The sequence below is a fragment of the Diadema antillarum genome, unplaced genomic scaffold (genome assembly GCF_040938485.1).
Source record: "Diadema antillarum isolate AM-2024a unplaced genomic scaffold, OU_Dant_1.0 seq00001529_RagTag, whole genome shotgun sequence".
In the NCBI taxonomy this organism is placed as follows: domain Eukaryota; kingdom Metazoa; phylum Echinodermata; class Echinoidea; order Diadematoida; family Diadematidae; genus Diadema; species Diadema antillarum.
Window position 1 is genome coordinate 302140 of NW_027272261.1, and position 18375 is coordinate 320514.

The window sequence follows — 18375 nt, forward strand, 5'->3', positions numbered from 1 at the left end:
CTATAATCAATTTACAATCACATCCTGAGCTATCTAATCACTAGAAAAGTGGTGTGCAGCTAAAAGAAAACATAACTTGAAATGAACATATCGTCATCAGACAACCAACAAATTAGGTTATCCTTATACCACCTCAGTCCCTTATCATTTTAAGTTCCAAGTTCTAATTGATACCAAAAAAAAAAAAAACCTTTGTGAGCGACAACACATTTATAAGAAGATATATGCCTGTAAAATGCATTACGCAATAAGCGTATCACGACCTCAATCAATAAAGCTAACCAATATATTTGCTCTAACATCTCACGTCTGGCAGGATGCAACATCCCAACATTACTATCATGCACGTCTAGACACCGATAAGCCTTTTAAAATGTCTTCAGTCGGGGAATTCCACATGCATGAGACAGATGGCGTACAAAGGTCCTAGCCGCCACGTGATTTTTTCATCTGAATGAACCAAGCACACAATGGCCCCAATTCACAGGGGTAATTCAAATCAAATCCATAGTAAATCTAATCTACGGACTAAAACAATCACGGAAAATCACGTTTTCACCAAACTGGGCATGTTCCAGATATCGCAGTGTTGAAGGGTAGGTTGATTAAAGCCCAGCTCACACCTTTGCGGTTTTAGCTGCGTATAGCTGCGTCAGTTGAACGCAGCCTTAAAGCAGCCTAACGCAGCACTCCGCGGCAAAATATTTTGTAGCAGTCACATTGTTGCGTTGTAGCTCGTATATTTTGTACAAAATGGTTGCGTACGGTTGCCTTAGTTTGCTTTTCACCTCGCTCCATCTCGCTTTTGCTCGTAACAGTACGATTCAGTACGAAGATTGCTCGCCCCGTTGCGCGTGTACCTCGTTCGCCACTCGTTCGTTGCTCGCTGGCGTCTCGCACTAGCTCGTAGCAGCTCGCATGAACTCGCTTCTCCTCGTTTCACTGCTCATCCACTCGACTGTTACTCGTTCCGGCTCGATCCGCTGCGTATCAATTCGCCCTGCTGCGTATAAGCTCGTAGAGAGCTTCACTGGTATAAAAATTTTGACATTTTACAGTTACGGGGGGGGGGGGGCACAAGGACTTTTTGGTTCAAATTCTTCAAAAAGCACTAAATTTGGTACACGTGTTGCCCAAAGCATACTAGTGTATTTCAATTTTTGATGGGCGCCAAGAAGGGCGCCCTGAGGCCATATTGGCCAAATCCAATATGGCCGCCATCTGAAATTCAAAAGTCACTTCCATTGTTTAAAAAGGTAAACATTTCACAATAATTTTCAAAATCTGTATTATAGGTTTTCTGGGTCAATGAAATCGATTCTGAATGTTGTTTTCATGGTCTGAAGTCAACTTTTCCTTATAGGGTCACCCTTAATGTCGCTTTGGGTCAGGACATTATTTTCACTACAGGTTATTTCAAAATGGCTTGCCTATGGTCACTATAACAGGAATGACAACCTTGCTCATTACCTGCAGTTGTTGAGGACTAAACAGAGCATGTTACTGTGTTAAAAATTACTTTTCAGCAATATACATTGTGTGGTAATACAATTCTGAGAAAAAAAAAAGATTTTCCACAAAACCTACAACAGCGGGAAACTCAGTTTGAGGTGTTTTTAAAAACTGATATGTTTGAATCTGATGTTGCTGAAAGCACACAATCATTCCAAAAGCTTCATGATTTGATAAGCATATTGTGTTTCTTAGTCAACTAAGTGAATTCTAAACTAGATTTTGTATGAACAGATGTATACGCAGTCATAGCGAGCTAAAGCGAGCAGCATCGAACAGGATCGAGGAGGAACGAGGTAAGGCGAGGATGAACGAGGGGGAGCGAGCGACGGACGAGCTAGATTCGCAATGAAGCGAGTTACATTCGCAACGGTCCTTGCTAATGCGAGCAGCGTACTAGGAGTAGAGTGAGGTGATGCGAGGTAAAGCGAGGTAACGCGAACGAAAGCGAGGTAAGTCGAGGTGAGGCGAGCAGGTATCGTAACCATACGCAGTGAAACGCAGTTCAAAGTAAAGCTGCGTTGGCCTGCGTTAAGCAGCTCGTTGTCGCTCGCCCTTGCTCGTCCTTGCTCGCACTAGCTGGTTGTCCCTCGTCTTAGCTCGAATGAATTTTGATCTTGCGTTCAGTTGCGGATGTTTGAAAAAATTTCAAACTAGCGAGCTAGAACGCAAAGCCTCTGCGTTAGTCTGCGTATTAACCTCGTATTAGCTCGTTTCATTGCGTAGTGCTGCGTTGGGCTGCGTTAGACTGCGTTCGGGCAATACGCAGCTGAACGCAAGCTCGAAACGCAAAGGTGTGAGCTAGGCTTTAGGGCGGACGTCCACTTGGGCGCGGACAAGCCCCGGAAGGGTTGCGGAAGCAAATTTTGTCATTTCGGCATCCTGTCCGCGACAGACGCGGAATAACTTTGTGAATCGGCTTGTCCTGGGACATTCCTAGGAATCACTCCGGAAGAGCGCGGAATATGCTAATCGTAGCCGGGCAGAGCGGAAACATCTAGGATTACACCAGGAATGAACGCGGACAATCAGGATGCCTTCCGGACAACACAAGTTAGGCATGCGGACAAACTGCGGACAATACCAGGAAAATGGAAAGGTATAAATTTGGCGCTGACTTTGACTTTTCCTCATTTGACTGCTAGCCGTCATTGATGCTCCTTGTTGTGTTTCCGCAGTAGCTGCTGATATTATATTGATATGATTGGTCAATATTATTTTATAAATAAATTTATACAAAAGTCGAAGAATAGGATTGTCTGCATGTCGGCTGAAGACTCTTTTTTTTTATTTGTCTCATCTGGGAGAACAATCTTTTCTCTGCCTACAGTCACATGGATGATATTCGCAAACTTTTTGAACCATATATATATATATATATAATATATATATGTATATATACATAATAATATACATAAGATGTAGATGTATGTACATATATATATATATATATATATATATATATATATGTTGGCAAGATAAAAAGATAAATAACAAAACTGCAACAAAGTTCATGCTGTATTCACCAACGGTTTATTTCTTGACAAGAAATAAACCGTTGGTGAATACAGCATGAAATTTGTTGCAGTTTTGTTACTTATATATTCTTTATTCCCTTTTTTTTAGACCTGTGCTTTATCCATCGTGAAGTATATACATGTTTTGTCTGATACTTCCGCAGAGCATGCCAAAGTGATCCTAATCATTAAATTTGTTTTTCTTTCTCTCATTTTTACCCTTGTTCATCTCTAACTCTCTCTTATTTTGATCACTTTTAAACAATTTGCAATGATTCAAGTCCGAGATGTTTTTTTTTTTTCATGCTTAGAGCTTAGTAGCCTATTGTCAATGAAGTGTAAAAATGGGGAAATATTTTAACCTATAACTCTTTAATTTACTTTTTTTTTGGGGGGGGGTTCAGCGGGCCTGTCAAATTGGACAATCGAGTTTATTTGCAACTAAAACAAAAAGAGAAGACAAAATTATTAGTTAATAACAAATACGAAAATCATTCAGGTAAAGAATATTTCTGAAATGCTTTGTGATGCTTAATGTGTACTTAAATATATACACTCAGCAAAAAAAAAAAAGAAGAAATTTAACATTTTTTCGAGTTCATGATTTATTGCTTTTTCTCTCATATCACTTGAATTTTGAATTGGTATTATCTTTAGCTTTCATTGTTATTTTGAGCTTCAAAGATATTACATTGTAATGAGACCACAGGTATATCTTTGCAATTGAATTCATGCATTTTAGTGCAATGAATTTGTCTTTTGTTCTGATATGTTGTATCATTAGAAAGCATTTACGTATGAATAACAACTTGTTCATGTTTATATAATACATTAACATTTAGCCAAAAATTCTATGTTTTTTTTTTTCTGAGTGTACTTCCACCTACTTTTGTGATTTTTCAGCTGGGCTGTCACATGGCACAACCTAGTTTGTTTGCAAATAAAATACGAAAACAACATAAAGGAAAATGTACCATAGTAAGTAATAGGAACCAGGAAAGTCACTCAGATGAAAAATAATTTCTGAAAAGATCAAATCAACATAAACTTACTGAGTACTAGGAAGTTAGGGGGCTGATTTCACTTCTTTCTGGTTGCTTTTTGCGCAGTCTCTACTACCTTCTTCTTTGCCTTCTGGGACCGGAAATTCCTTAGATTTACCTGTTCTTCATCACTAGACGAAAGGTGTGCCTGTGATAGGGATATTTGCATGGGGGCCTCGCCTCCCTTCTTACTCATTTTGCGCTTCATTGGCATTACGCTCGCGGAAAGTGTCGACATTTTCGTGTCTGGATTACAAAATGTCCGCATCGGTTCCGGACACTTGCATATATAGATCCGCATCGGCTCCGCGCTGTCCTAAAACATTCCTGGTGTCTTCCGCTTTCATTCGCGAAGCTTCCCCACACCGCGGGATTCTTTCCGGAGCGTGTGCGGAAGGAGCGGAAGGGTTCCGGACAAGCGGGACATCCTCAGGACATCGTCAGGACAAAGCGCCGAAGGTGTCAGGAAGTTCATTTCCGCGTCCAAATTTTGGTCTCGATCAAAATGTGGACGCGGAAATTTTTCTCTCTCCCGAAGGTGCGGAAACGCCCGGACATGTTTAGGACAGTGAGCGGACACGTTCAGGAACGTGCGGACAGGTTGCCGAAGGAGTGCGGAATACAAAATTTGCATTCCGGGTCTTGTCCGCGTCTTGTCCGCGCCCTATAGTGGACGCCTGGTCTTAAGGACTTATACAGAATCAACAGAACGAGTGGGGATGGCGGTGCACGTCACGAGACCGACACCCACGAGTCATACAGCCCACGAGTCATACAGCTCACAAGTCATACAGCCCATGAGTTATACAGCTCACGAGTCATACAGCGCATTAGTTCGACACTCAGATAGCAAGGCCCACGAGACCGACACATTAAGCCCCGTGTTGTATCTGTGGACCTCGTGGGATGTTTTTACTTAATGTCGAACTCATGGGTAGTGTATGACTCATGAACTGTTACATTAGCCTGTATGACTCAAGGACCTGTTTTCAGTGTCGAACTCGTGGGCTGTATGACTGGTGCAATGGGTGTCGGTCTAGTGGGATGACCCCACGATTGGTACCTTTGGGGAACCATGTAATGAGAGGAGCCAAGGGCTAAAACTATGTGCAGTTCAGATGGGCCTATCATTCTTCCCCAGTCTTGGAAGTAGAACAGGCACTTTACAGTATATGAATAGATCATTTTAGAAATAATCAAGAAGCACATGTCAATGACAGCGGTTGCCCATGCACAGAGCCTAAAACTCTGTAACAGTGCTTAAGAAGGGGACATTTCTAAGACGGTAATTCATCAAAAAAGCAACAGCAACAACAACAACAACAAAGCAAACAAAGGAAAAAACAAAAACAAAACCAAAAAACATCAATAGCCTATATGACTTGCATGATTGTCATTGATTGGAAGGGATCATCCTCTTGTGTCTGAATGTACAACCTCATTTACATTATACACATCACTTACGGGTATTACACCTTTGCATTGCATATCGCACATTATGAATTCATATAACACATTTGTCATGTTTATGTTACACATTTCACATCACAAATTCATTTTACACTCTGCACATTATTCAAATACTGAGAAATAATCAGGAAATATTCGAACATTTTATACAAGGAATTCCAAATATAAGATTTTTTTCAAATCCATCCGGTCCTGTAATATTGGTGCTCTTCAGCGAAGTTTTGAGAGTTGGTGTTTTTAAAATTCAAATCAGGATTGAAATCGAATTTAGGTCATTTTGTACTGGAGCTTTGGATATCAAGATCTTAATTTAGGTACACTGAAAATGAATTTTCTTCAACTATCTAGCAAGTAAAATGAATTATTTACACTTATAATTGCAAGTGTCTTGTCGGTTTATTTGTATGTTGCTGTACACTTTGTTACACGGTAAGGCCTATCTTACAGTGTTTTCACAATTTGATAAAAGAAAAATGCAAGACAATATTAAAAATCATATGAAAATCAAATGACCCTTACGTCTTTGTCATTAAGATTTAGGTTCTCTATTGGAGGTGCCATTGTAATTGACTGAAATGAATTCCATTGCATGGTACAGTATTTCCACACAACTGTCACAAATTAAAGCTCTTGGTCTATTTGCGTTCACCATATATGGTACAACCGCTCCTCCAGCTTTGTTACAGGACAGTAACCACGAGAGATCTTTCATGACCATTGATCGGACGCCATTGGTTTGCTTTATATTGTGTTTCCATTAAACCCCTTACTTTTCCCGTCTCTTGATTAATAGGCTAATTACTTCAGTGGTTTTGGTTTCTTTTTTTTAATGGATAGGAGGAGTTATCTCTTTACACTAAAGAATATGTGTAATAAATGTCCAACAAATCCGATTCTAAATAGGTCTTCCAGGGGTCTACAAGTTCAGAAGTCGTAATCTTATATCAAGGTCAATATGGAAACATCGTCAAAATAAACATCTAGGTAGGTAGGTTCCTTCCCTTCATGACCACGTGACCGTTTCTGATGACCTCCCAAAAGAAACTTCCACCACATGTATTTGTGTTCTCGTGCGTTTAATTGTGCCTTTGTCTCCGACACCCAATATATTGTGATAACTCAAAACGTCCCGAAGGTTGTGCTGCTTCAAACCGCTGTCTCCTCCCCCCCCCCCCCCCCCATCAAGCATTTGATCGCAAAAAAGTTATCTTCATGCTATTAATATGAGATATCCGCGACTGAAGCTGCTACAAACACAAAGAAAATGATATGAAACTATGGAATTTCATTGATTATGACTTGAAGAATATACATCGTAATGTAACAGGTGAGGCGTCACTGGAAAAGCTTTTTATTTTGCTCTGATGATGGACTTACTTTAATTTTTTTTTTTTAAACATCGCTTAGAAACAGTTTTGCAAACAGACTCTTCATGTAACACACACACACACACACACACACATATATCTATATATATATATACATATATATACACACACACACAGAGCTGTAAATGCCAGTTTAAAAAAAATACTCCTGAAAACATCTCTAGTTTGCATGTACTTATTTCTTTATCTCTTTTATGCTTTATATCATTTTTGTGACCTAGTTTATGTAAACACTGATATACAGGGTGGTTTATAGTATGGATATTGTACCATATTCTTATAGTAATATATATATATATATATGTATATATATATATATATATATATATATATATATATATATATATATATATATATAACTTAAGCTCATGCTGTCAATACCAAGTTTATTTTTTAATACACAAAATTTTGGGCTACTCTTCCCTTATCAAGTGTTAGATATGATACACTTGATAAAGAGCAAGAAGCCCAAAAATTTGTGTCAAAAAATAACTTTTGGTATTGACAGCATAAACTTAGGTTCTGTTTTCTTTTCATTTTTTTAATATTATTGAAACCAACATGTGTCCTACAACAAATCACTCAATATATCTAGAGAGAGAGAGAGAGAGAGAGAGAGAGAGAATAGAGTCATCTTGTTTATTTTCATTATTGCGATGTTGACCCTGAAAAAGGCGTGTATATGCGTTGAAAATTTGGTTTGAATAGAACTGCTGGACTAAAATGCATTACTATCCTACTTCTACCTCTTCTTATATAATATATATATATATATATATATATATATATATATATATATATAATGTACAAATGTGTCAAATTCTGCTTTCAAGAAGAAAATGAAGCAGAAGTAGTAAACTAAATACTTCTGATCAGTGTTTTAACTTCACAGGATACAAAGTCAAATTTGTTCCATTGTTCTTGCATAATATCATAGGACTTGCCATTCACAATCTCTCTCGTTTACTGAGTATGACATACACACGTCAATAAATCACATGACCACCATAAAATGTTATTAGTTTCTCATTTAATCACAGTGGTAATATAATAATTAATAAAGTCAAGTACTTCTTCCAACATATAATTAAGCAGTGGTAAACATATTTTGCAATAATTTGAAATTTTACCTTTCAAGTATTATTCAGGAAGGGAAAAGGATTAAATTGCTCACAGATACGTAAAATGGGAATATCTTGTGATAGAGCTCAAACCTCAGATTTCTCGTAACGGGATGCTCTCCATGTCTTTAGTTGTTTCATGCTTTATCATTTGACTCTCACGTTGGAGCAAGTCTGCATATCAACAATGTTATATGCTCACACTTTAGGTATGGCCATAACTTGGCATGGCATGTACAGGATTCTAAAGAAACATTGCTACAAAAAGGGGTACCTGAAAGGGAACGTAACAGCACCTCAAAAACTGGGGTCAGACTGTCATGGGAAGGGTCCCATGTGAGAGAAAGAAGAGAAAGAAGAGAAAAGAGAAGAAAAGTACGAGAATGAGCATCGGAGTGCATAACCAAGATTGTTTGTATTTACATGCCTTTGGGAAGGAGTGATGCAGATTTATATACAGCACCTGGACATTACCATTCTCACACTTGTCTAGCACTACTCGGAGGAATAAACACCTGTGTCACTCTGGGGCAGTTTCCATGCCGACAACCAACTTCAAAACGCAAGTTCCTTTGTAATGTTACCAGCTCATCTCACCTTCGCACTATGTGCGCGTGTATTGCTAACAAAACATCACGACCGTTTCGCTGTGTACACCACACTCAATTCGTCATTTGCTTTCATGCTTGTGATATAAAAAGGAGTACATGTATAGCCCACCAACTGATCAGTGACTCCACCCATCCAAGTCTCTTCAGATTCCCCCATTTCCCCTCCACAAACCCATCGATCCCCTGCAGTGCTTCAGGCTACCCCATCGCTCCTGGCTCTCTCATAGCTAACTACCCGACATACAGCTGCTGCCATAAGATTTTATTCCACATAAAATTCCCAACAGTGAACTGGTACCCAGAAGGGCTAACCGGTAATTACAAAGCTCTTCCCATATGGGCTTATAAAAGTAACTGAACTGCAATGCAATTCTATTAAAGTTGCATGAGATATTTATGCATGGTTTACCAAATATTGATGGTTTGCAATGAACCAGGAATCAACTTTAATGGCTTGAATATAATTTGACTTCGATGTATCAACTCACAAGAGGCTCAAAATGAGTAAAAACAAACAATGTGTTCAATTAGCATTAGCAATCCAGTCTAACCTTTAAAAACAAAACAAAACAAAAAAACTGCTAGTGAAGAGCAATCTCCAATGTGATGAAGTGCAAAATATCTCAGTGGGATTGATATAGCTCAGAAATACCTCATCTTCCTTTAACTTCAAGACCAACTCCATTTGATTTCATGTACACCTTGCGAAGAATATCCAGGATGATTCTAATCAATATGAATACTTGGTGCACCATGGCATTAACATTGCCCACACTTTAGATGACAATGTAGACATAATGTTCATCAAGATTATTGAGCCAGTCGAGTACATATAGATATGTGTATGTATTACGCGAGTACAATATACTAATAGTCAGGAGTATGCTTGAACCCTTGTTTACCTTTAATGGCTTGTTTACCTTTTTTTTTGTATTACATCATTTGTTTTTTAATGTATATTAAGCACTGCATTTCAAAACAAGTGAAAAAAAAATAATAAAAAGATCAATGGCAGCAGCTATTCACAAGCATGTGCTCATAACTAGATGAATGAAACTAGCATCCAAAGGTGGAAAACAGAGTTTCCCAACCATCCTGTCCAAATCATATTTGAAAATCTTTCATTTGTCTCTACAGCTCTGTTATATTTTTAAATCTGATGATCAAGCCAATACACAGCAATCCTCAAATGATTCCATACACCCATGATTCCTTGATTTTGTTTAGCTGAGGTTGAGCGGTATCCACACCCGTCTTGAATCATCCCACTATTTCCAGAATATTGTACTTTTCGATCATCACCACAATTATTTCTCAAATGCAAGGTAAACGGTGAGGTCAAGTAAGATCATCACTCTTTCTTCATTCATAAACTTACAGTGTAGGGTAAGAGTATGACTGATCAACACCCTTGGAATATCTGCCAAAGCCACACCAGAAGAAAACATTCTTCAAGCCGCTTGGTAATCATTTGTTACGGCAGAAATGGTAATTGTGATGGTGCATTGGGACCAAGAGATATGCTTCCGACTTTCCAGACCTGTTGATTTGCTATCGTAAGACTGGTCGCCACTTCACCACGGGTTATAAAAACCTCACCTTGGTATATGTACATGTGTATGCTCTGATTTACTCTATTTTAAGCCACTAGGAACAAAACATTAGCTCATCTGTTACAAGTGAAGAATTAAAGATATATACCACTGTTTTTGAGCTCGTTACACACATCGTGCCAAGAATGGCCAAACACTAACAAGAGGCTTGAACGCTGCCTAAATTGAACATGATGCATCTCTTATTCTCTCACAAGATTGCGAGCATCCACAGAATGTCTGTATTATTCTATTCTCTTTTGTTTTGATGCAAAATATGGCTTAAGAGTATCAATATTTTCCATAAAATGTCATAAAAGGAGAAAGGAAGGGACTGATTCTTTCTACTGTCATAATTATGTTGTTTACATGTTCACACGGTATCTGGAGATTAAGACATGGTATTAACACTGCATGAAGAGCCATTCCAATAAGATTCTTAGTTAAATGTATGCCACTCTACTATCATACTGTTGGATTATGTGTGTTACGCACTACACTCTTATCATAGAGGGATAACTGCCATGTTACACATTACAGTAATGATGGAAACAAGATAAATACAAACGCATTATGTACATCCCACTTACATCAACAACAAGAGCCCGGGAAGGTACACCACAGAAGGGACTGTAGTACTGCACAAAAAATAATCTTTGTTTTCCTGCTCTTGCAGTAGGCAGATAAAAGAAATCAAATGAACAAGCAACAAGGTACTCATGTACTTGATAATGACAAATGCATTATACAATAATTATCATGTAGCAGAAAATATATCATCAGTAAATTGCAATGTCAAGAAACAACACAATCAGATTTGTCATCAATTTATACTCTATGAACTGTGTTATTTTTACAATGAAAAAAATATATGCCCATAAATACATGTACATGTGTGTAAAGGAAACATAAACATGGTAAATCATAAATAAATACAAGTAGTGCAGGAGGTACGCAAGATAACATAAAATAAGGAATTGACATATGTAAACTAAGTGATCAGCAAAAAGTAGAAAGCGCCTGTGAAATCTTCTCCCCTATGACAGCACTTACATATTGTGACTATTGACCACTTTTTATTCACACTATTTATTAGCTACATTGCAGTCAAGACGGGTTTCTATGCAAACGCGAATACCAGTGATTCCCAAGCAGGGCATTCCTACTGCGCAGCAATCCATAGACAGTAGGCACGTGTGAATGTCAAAACAGAGACTATGCTATACACAGGTGAGGGCAATTCTCAGTTGAATCTTACCTAAGCAGAAGGAAAGCGGATCCCAATCCATTACAGAATGGAGAGAAAAGCACGCTTTATGCCGAGGCAAGCTTCACTGTAGAAGCCACACTCTTTGCCAACAACGGTATAATTCTGGGAGAGCAAGTAACCCTCATAAGATTTTTGGTTCTATGATTATGGTAATGCAGCATCTGAAGTTAAGAATAGGTATCTCATAGCTGATGCGTGTTCCAAACAGGTTCGATTTGCCTAAAACCTGCATCATTTTCCATCTGTGCTTGTCTGTACAGATAACTGATCTCAGAGCTTTACTTTATGTATCTATTCGTTTATCTGAAATGTAAAATATTGTAAGTGTGCACGTCTCTGCGTCAGGGGAGAAAGATGATCAACAAACGCAATTCAAGCATTGGCATGAGACATGGTTTCTGAGGGTTCATCTCTTTGTTTTCTTCACAAACATCTGGCCTGTTAACATACACTGGCATAAGCTTAAGCAAAAGTATTTTTTGAACCGCAATAAGGAGAAAAGAAGACCAAAAAAAAAAAAAAAAAGTGTTTTAGCTGCAGGAAAAGTGGCAAGATACTTCATTTATTTTCCACATTTTCTTTTCTACTCTGTGATAATGGTAATGGATTGCCACAGAAAAAACCCCCACAAAAACCTGACATCATCAATCTATGCCCTCAACATTATTTTTGACATTGAACAAATAAATCCTAAACCCAAGATTGTCTGAAGTAAATTATCACAATGAAATCAAGAATAAATCTATGGGTAGCTTTCTCCATGGCAGGATTTTCATTTCAGTCAAAATTTTCTCATTTTGGGGGTGACCATCTCAGTCAAAATTTTCTCACATTGGGAGTGACCAACGTAACTCTAGCTCAATAGCTAGTCGAAATATTTCAAAACATGCATAATCTTTTGTCCTAACTTCTGAATTTGAAATAAGTTTCTCACAGCACAAGCATATTAGAAGTCACTGTTGCACATGCTGTATCTATGCAAAACTGTAACCCAAACTCAGCTGCAATGCACTGTCCTGTAAATATTCCTCGACTATAGACTTAGAGGCTCATTCTCCATCGTAAAACAAGGGCAAAATATTTTTGACAGGGCTATTCAGCAAAATTTAAGTCATCGCAAAACACAATAGGGTTGATGGCGACTTCTTTAAGATTGATGAATGCATATTTTGATGACATTTGACAGAGGGATAACATGTCCCTACAAAATGAGCAGGGACACAATTCATTTCACCAGCAGCGACTGGAATAGGATGAAAATGTACATAATGCCTGAACAGGGTTGCTGCCACATTACGGTTTGTCTTTCACGTTGATGGTCATTTTTGTGATTGCATTCCAAGTGTACTAAACATCTTTTACTTTTTCATGTGGACGGGCCGTGGGAAAATATAATAAAATATTAATTAAAAATTGTAACTGCAAGTCAACAGGTGCATTTCAACAATAGAACCTTTGAAGTATGTTTTTGATACATCACTGTACAAGTACACCAAGAGAACATCACATGCATACCCTTCGGGTATGTGCATTAATGGGTGTGAAAATATACTGTAAAAATAAATAATGATAACAACAACAACAGCAGGCACCTTTCATTTTTCTTCTTTATCAATAACAAGGGGTATGATGGAAAATACGAAAAAAAAAACAAACAACGACTTGAAGGGTGGTAAAGCATGTGATGTCTGGACACTTGCTGCATGCATAAAATGTAGGCAGAAGAAATGAACAGGTATCCACCATATGCAAGTGTACATTGGGAAAAGATGTTCTGACACTAAAGCAGACATTTGTGAGCATAATGTGGTGATCAAGCCATTGTACACTCACTCCAATCTTAAACGATTGCATAAAGACCGACTGGAATTAGCCCCCGACTCATGTCTTACTTACTTCCAATATACATGCTTTATATGCATATGGTGTGTGCCTTTATCTGATACCAATATTCCTGGTAAAATATATACATAATTGGTGGAAGCGAAGAGAGGAAAAAAAAAACCAACAACAACACACACACACAGCATTACAATATTTGTGAGATTTGTTTGCTTTTTCTTTATGCCTGTATTTGTGTTTCCTACTTGAGTTGGTGACATCCGAGTGCAGGCTATACCTACCCTACTATTCCTTTAACAAGAAACAACTTTTGGACATATTTTGGACGTATTTGCTGAATATAAACACCGCCTTCACATAAAAATTCTAAATGTTAGAATATTATGAAGAACAGGCAAACCAAACACAAAGCATCTGGCGACTTATCAACCAATGATAATGTACCAAGCAGTTACTCAGTCACACACACACACACACACACACACACACACACTCTCTCTCTCTCTCTCTTTCTATACATCTCTCTCTCTCTCAAGCCAAACAACTCGACATGCGCAAAGCACACTCACTAACAGCTGCAAGGCAGCATTTTATTCTGCAATTTCCCCTTCCTCACGATAATTGATTTCTTAAGTTGCTAATATCAAGTCTCATCAAACATCAAAAACTATATATAATATGGGTCATACAATTGTTACTATTTACAGAAATGTACAATTGATATTTTGTATCCCCTATGCAAGATGACTACAGCAAAAGGCATATATTACATGACCGTGACCAGTTTCTTACTGGTCGTGCCAGGGAGTGGAATGAAAGAATCCTACACGGACACATGAATGAAAGGGTATTTTAAACACTTGTCATAGATTCAAAAGAGATAATTTTTTTTTTTTTGTATTATTTGTTTGCTTTGTAACTGCATTTTGCTCACCACAAGTCATAGAATACAGTGGACTGGATCATCAATCATGAAATGTGGGAGATACATTAACTGTCTAGGACCTACAGGTATAGTGAAAATGGTAGCTGGTTCTTTCACATTTCAGCTTTAAGACTGCAACAGACATATGGCAATGCCCAGGAACTAGAAGAAAAATCACCTGTACGCTTGAAAAGCTGGTCCCCCCCCCCCCCCCCCCATTACTTGACAGAAATGATTCAAAATATGCTGCATGTCAACATTATATGCAAGTGCATAATCAGATATGCATGTGTAGAAATATTTATTGATTTCATAGTTCAATTGAATGTTTCAATCACTGGTCATCCTGACACGTACTGGGTTTTCTAGTGCTTTTCAAAATGAAATCTGCCATTAGCTGTTTCATATTGCTCTGATATTTGAGTTTTGAAGAAAAGAAAATTTTAGGATATCAATAACCATTACATATATCTTTATCATAAGTCCCATGTTATAAAAGTCCACACAGAAACCAGGGTAGCGGTGTACCACAAAGGGAAGTGGTCCTTACAGAGTTTACTGCTTTTGGGTAGTAATCAGCTGTGTATCCATAGAATTTGACTCGCCAACCCTACACTATTAAATCCCACTAACTGGGTTCATGCACTCCTAAACTGCAAAACTACATCAGAGCTTTTTGTAGAGTGCCAGTGTGCTAGCGATTACACTTGAGTATGGCTATGACCAACCTTTCAAGAATATAGGCTTATCTTAAAGAAGTATGTATGAAATCACAGCGATTCATGACAAGTATATTTCAACTGCAGATAATTTGATTTGACAGTGCCAGAATACATTTCATGTCATAACAAAATGTTTTCCTGTATGATTGTTCATTGTTTTTATGATTCATATGAAAAATAATATGCAAACATTAATGTCTCTTGTTTTTTGTTTTTTTAAACAACTAGTAACAGAGTACAGCTTTTCTTCTTTCCATTTTTTTTTTTTCGTTGTTGGGACAATGGGCACATTACAATTGAACACCAAGCTTAAATCTAGCTGCAAAATACACTCCAAAGACACTTGCATTCAAAATATTTACAAATCTTGGGGATAGGTGGAACACATTTCTATGCCTGTACTTTTGATTCTCTTCTCGCACTACAGCTGTCACAGAGGTGCCAGCGAAGACTCAACTCATCAGATCCGATGCTTGTTGAAAAACAGAAGCACCTCGAAAGGTTGTACAGTACAACGGAAGCTACATCCATTTCCTTCTCTCTTGCTCAGTTGCATGCTCTTCCAAATGCGCGATGTTGCAGTCCCCCAAATAAGGCAGTTTCTTTGTTTCAAAATCAAACACACAAACAAAAACGAACAACACCACTCATCTACTGAGTTCTCTTCCAACTCGGCCTAACTCATGCAGCACTAAAACCCATCGCTATCTGTAGAGAAACTTAGCTACTCACACACATAAGCAGTTCATGTAAATTAGTTCCAACAACACACCTGCACATTTTTAGCTTCAAGGAATGCAAAAGAAACTGTGACATAATTCCAGCGGGACACTGCAATTTCCTGCATGGCAGAAAACGACATCTTATAATTACAAACAGTAGTATATTCCTATGTTATACTAAGCCGTGGGCATCATGTAATAATTACGTGCTGCTCCTATATCACCAACAGCCACAGAGCGGATTTCTATTAGACCTTCCTCCCAACCAATATTTTTGAAACTGACTTTGCAATGACAGAATTGAGATTACCCTTAAATTTCTTCTAATTACTCCATATGCTGTGCATGTTATTATCATAACTGGCTATGTGAATTCATGCACTGCATCTGCATGCTTTCCTTGCAAGGAATATCATGACACCAATACACAGGTCATCAGCTGAAGAATTCCTAATATGGCCTGGAAAATATTGTTTGTTTCATCAAGTTCATGAAAACGTGTGTTGCCAAACATATACCAAAGTTAACTTGCCATGCTCTTTCCTGCATGCTCTATGCAGCAATATACAACCGTGTGAAGGAGATGCTATTCTTTTTGCCGCTCCCATTAGCATATACTCATGTGAGGCAGCAGCTCTCACGTCGTGTTCCAAATACTGGCCTTACACACAAAGAACAATACAGCCCTTTGCTATGCAGCGACACGTGAAAGCACTATGCAGTAATTGATATTAATATTACATTTTCCTTTAACAATAGCATGTTATCATCACCACAGAAAGGTGAGTATTTTCTTTTTTCTGACTGACTTCTGCACGATCAGTAATTACATTACCCAGACATGCCACTTGGATGTCACAATTTCTAGTGCATATTATCAACTTGCTTTCAAGAATTCGTTGTTTTTTGTTGCTGTTGTTGTTGTTGTTTTTTTCATTTGTCTTCTGTTGTTTTCCATCACAGCAAGTTCCAACTTCCTATGCACCATCTGACGGACTACTGAGTCCCTAGCCCCTGCAGATCTTGCTGCTGCTTGGCACGCTTCAAGTCATTCAGGCTGACTTTCTTCTCCTCCAAGCCTGGCCTTACAGGTGCCTTTTTGCTCAGGTCTGCGAGGTTCTTGAACTTGTCGTCGGCAAAGGTGCCCTTGCGCTTGGCGACTGGTTGGCCCACGGCCATGTGTGGGTGCTGCTGGGTCATTTGGTCTGCCGACATCGTATAAACACTGCTGTCAGGTCCTTTGGCTTCGCTTACAATCTGCTGGGCATCTACCATACCCCTACTGTCTCTCTGTACATACATTTCTGCGGGCTCAGTCAGCAGAGCACCTTGGTTTAGACCACCTGGTCTAGCTTCCTCCAGTCTCCTCTCGACAAGTCCTGTGTCCATCTGGGCCTGATAACCTTTTAACGCTATACTCTCAGCGACACGGTCATCCACGCCCAAATGTACGGGAGTCTTTGAGTAATCAATTTTCTCTGTCCCTGACCGTGTCCTCACGTGTGATGGCTGCCAGGGCTGCTGCTGCTGCTGCTGTGCAGGGAACTGCACTCCCGTCTTGTCGATCCCTGACGGCAGCTGCTCAGGGGACCTGTTCATGCTGACCATAACTGGCTGATCCACGGCTTCTGTGGGCATCATGGTAGTTATTGGGTTCATCCTTGCTGTGCTGACTACCGGCGTTGCTATCGGCTGGCTGGATGGGGGGTAGAAAGCTGGCTGTGCGCTAGGTTGAATGGGATACATTCCTCCTGCAGCCTGGGGCATCACAGACTGGTAGCTCACGCTCCGCTTCAATCCCTGCCCAGCAACATAACCTTGTTGGGTGATCATGTCGCTGCTAGAGTAATGGGGATGCATGGAGGTAGGCACTTGATACTGGGGAGCACTCAATGCAGGTGCGCCCGGGACCGGCCCTTGACTGGGCAAGTCCGATGAAGCCATCTCCAAATTGACGTGTCGGTACGCTAACATACCCCCATGACCTGGGACAGGAACCATGGATCCAATGGAAGACATGCCTTGTACGGTAGGTGGGCTGGCCCGCCGAAAACCTCCAAAGGCTGAGCCTGGTCCATGGGTGAACGTTGGCACCCCTTGCTGGTAGTGATTGAAGGGAAGCGGAAGGCCACCCGCATGCCACATGCCTTGGGCAGGAAAGTTCTCTTGCACTGGGTAGCCCATCATGCCGTACATGTTTGGCTGATATAGTAGATTTATATGGGGGCTTTGGGGCGGCGTTGTCTGGGGATGTTTCCGAGCAGCCAGGAACTCTCGAACTTCATTCTTATGTTTCTGAAGCATCTTATGCCTCTCCTCCTCATGCCTGATGATAAAGAAAACAACAAATAAAATCAATCGGACTTCAACCACACGGTTATAAAACAAATCAGTTCTATTAAACATTATAGACAAGACGATTGCAAATTTATGATCGACATTGTTCGACATGAAAATGTCATCAATCTTATAAAATGCTTCTCTAGACATAACTCAGCTTTCGTGCTTGGTAAGTCTGGCTGTACCAACATTCATATTGACTTCCACATGTATACTGAGCAACACCATTAGGAGCACAGTTGACTAAAATGCTCACGCCTTCAACGTTATACATTTGATACAATCATTTCTACTTTTTTT

The 18375-nt window shown here is 39.2% G+C and overlaps 1 protein-coding gene across 1 annotated transcript in view; it reads right to left on the reverse strand.

The window, feature by feature from the left end:
* Nucleotides 1-14634: 14634 nt before the first annotated feature.
* LOC139710403 (uncharacterized) overlaps nt 14635-18375 on the reverse strand; it is a 106016-nt gene continuing 102275 nt past the window's right edge. The window contains exon 20 of the mRNA XM_071622318.1: nt 14635-18061. Coding sequence (XP_071478419.1) covers nt 16732-18061 — 1330 coding nt within the window. The 3' untranslated portion in view covers nt 14635-16731. The remainder of the gene's footprint in view (nt 18062-18375) is intronic.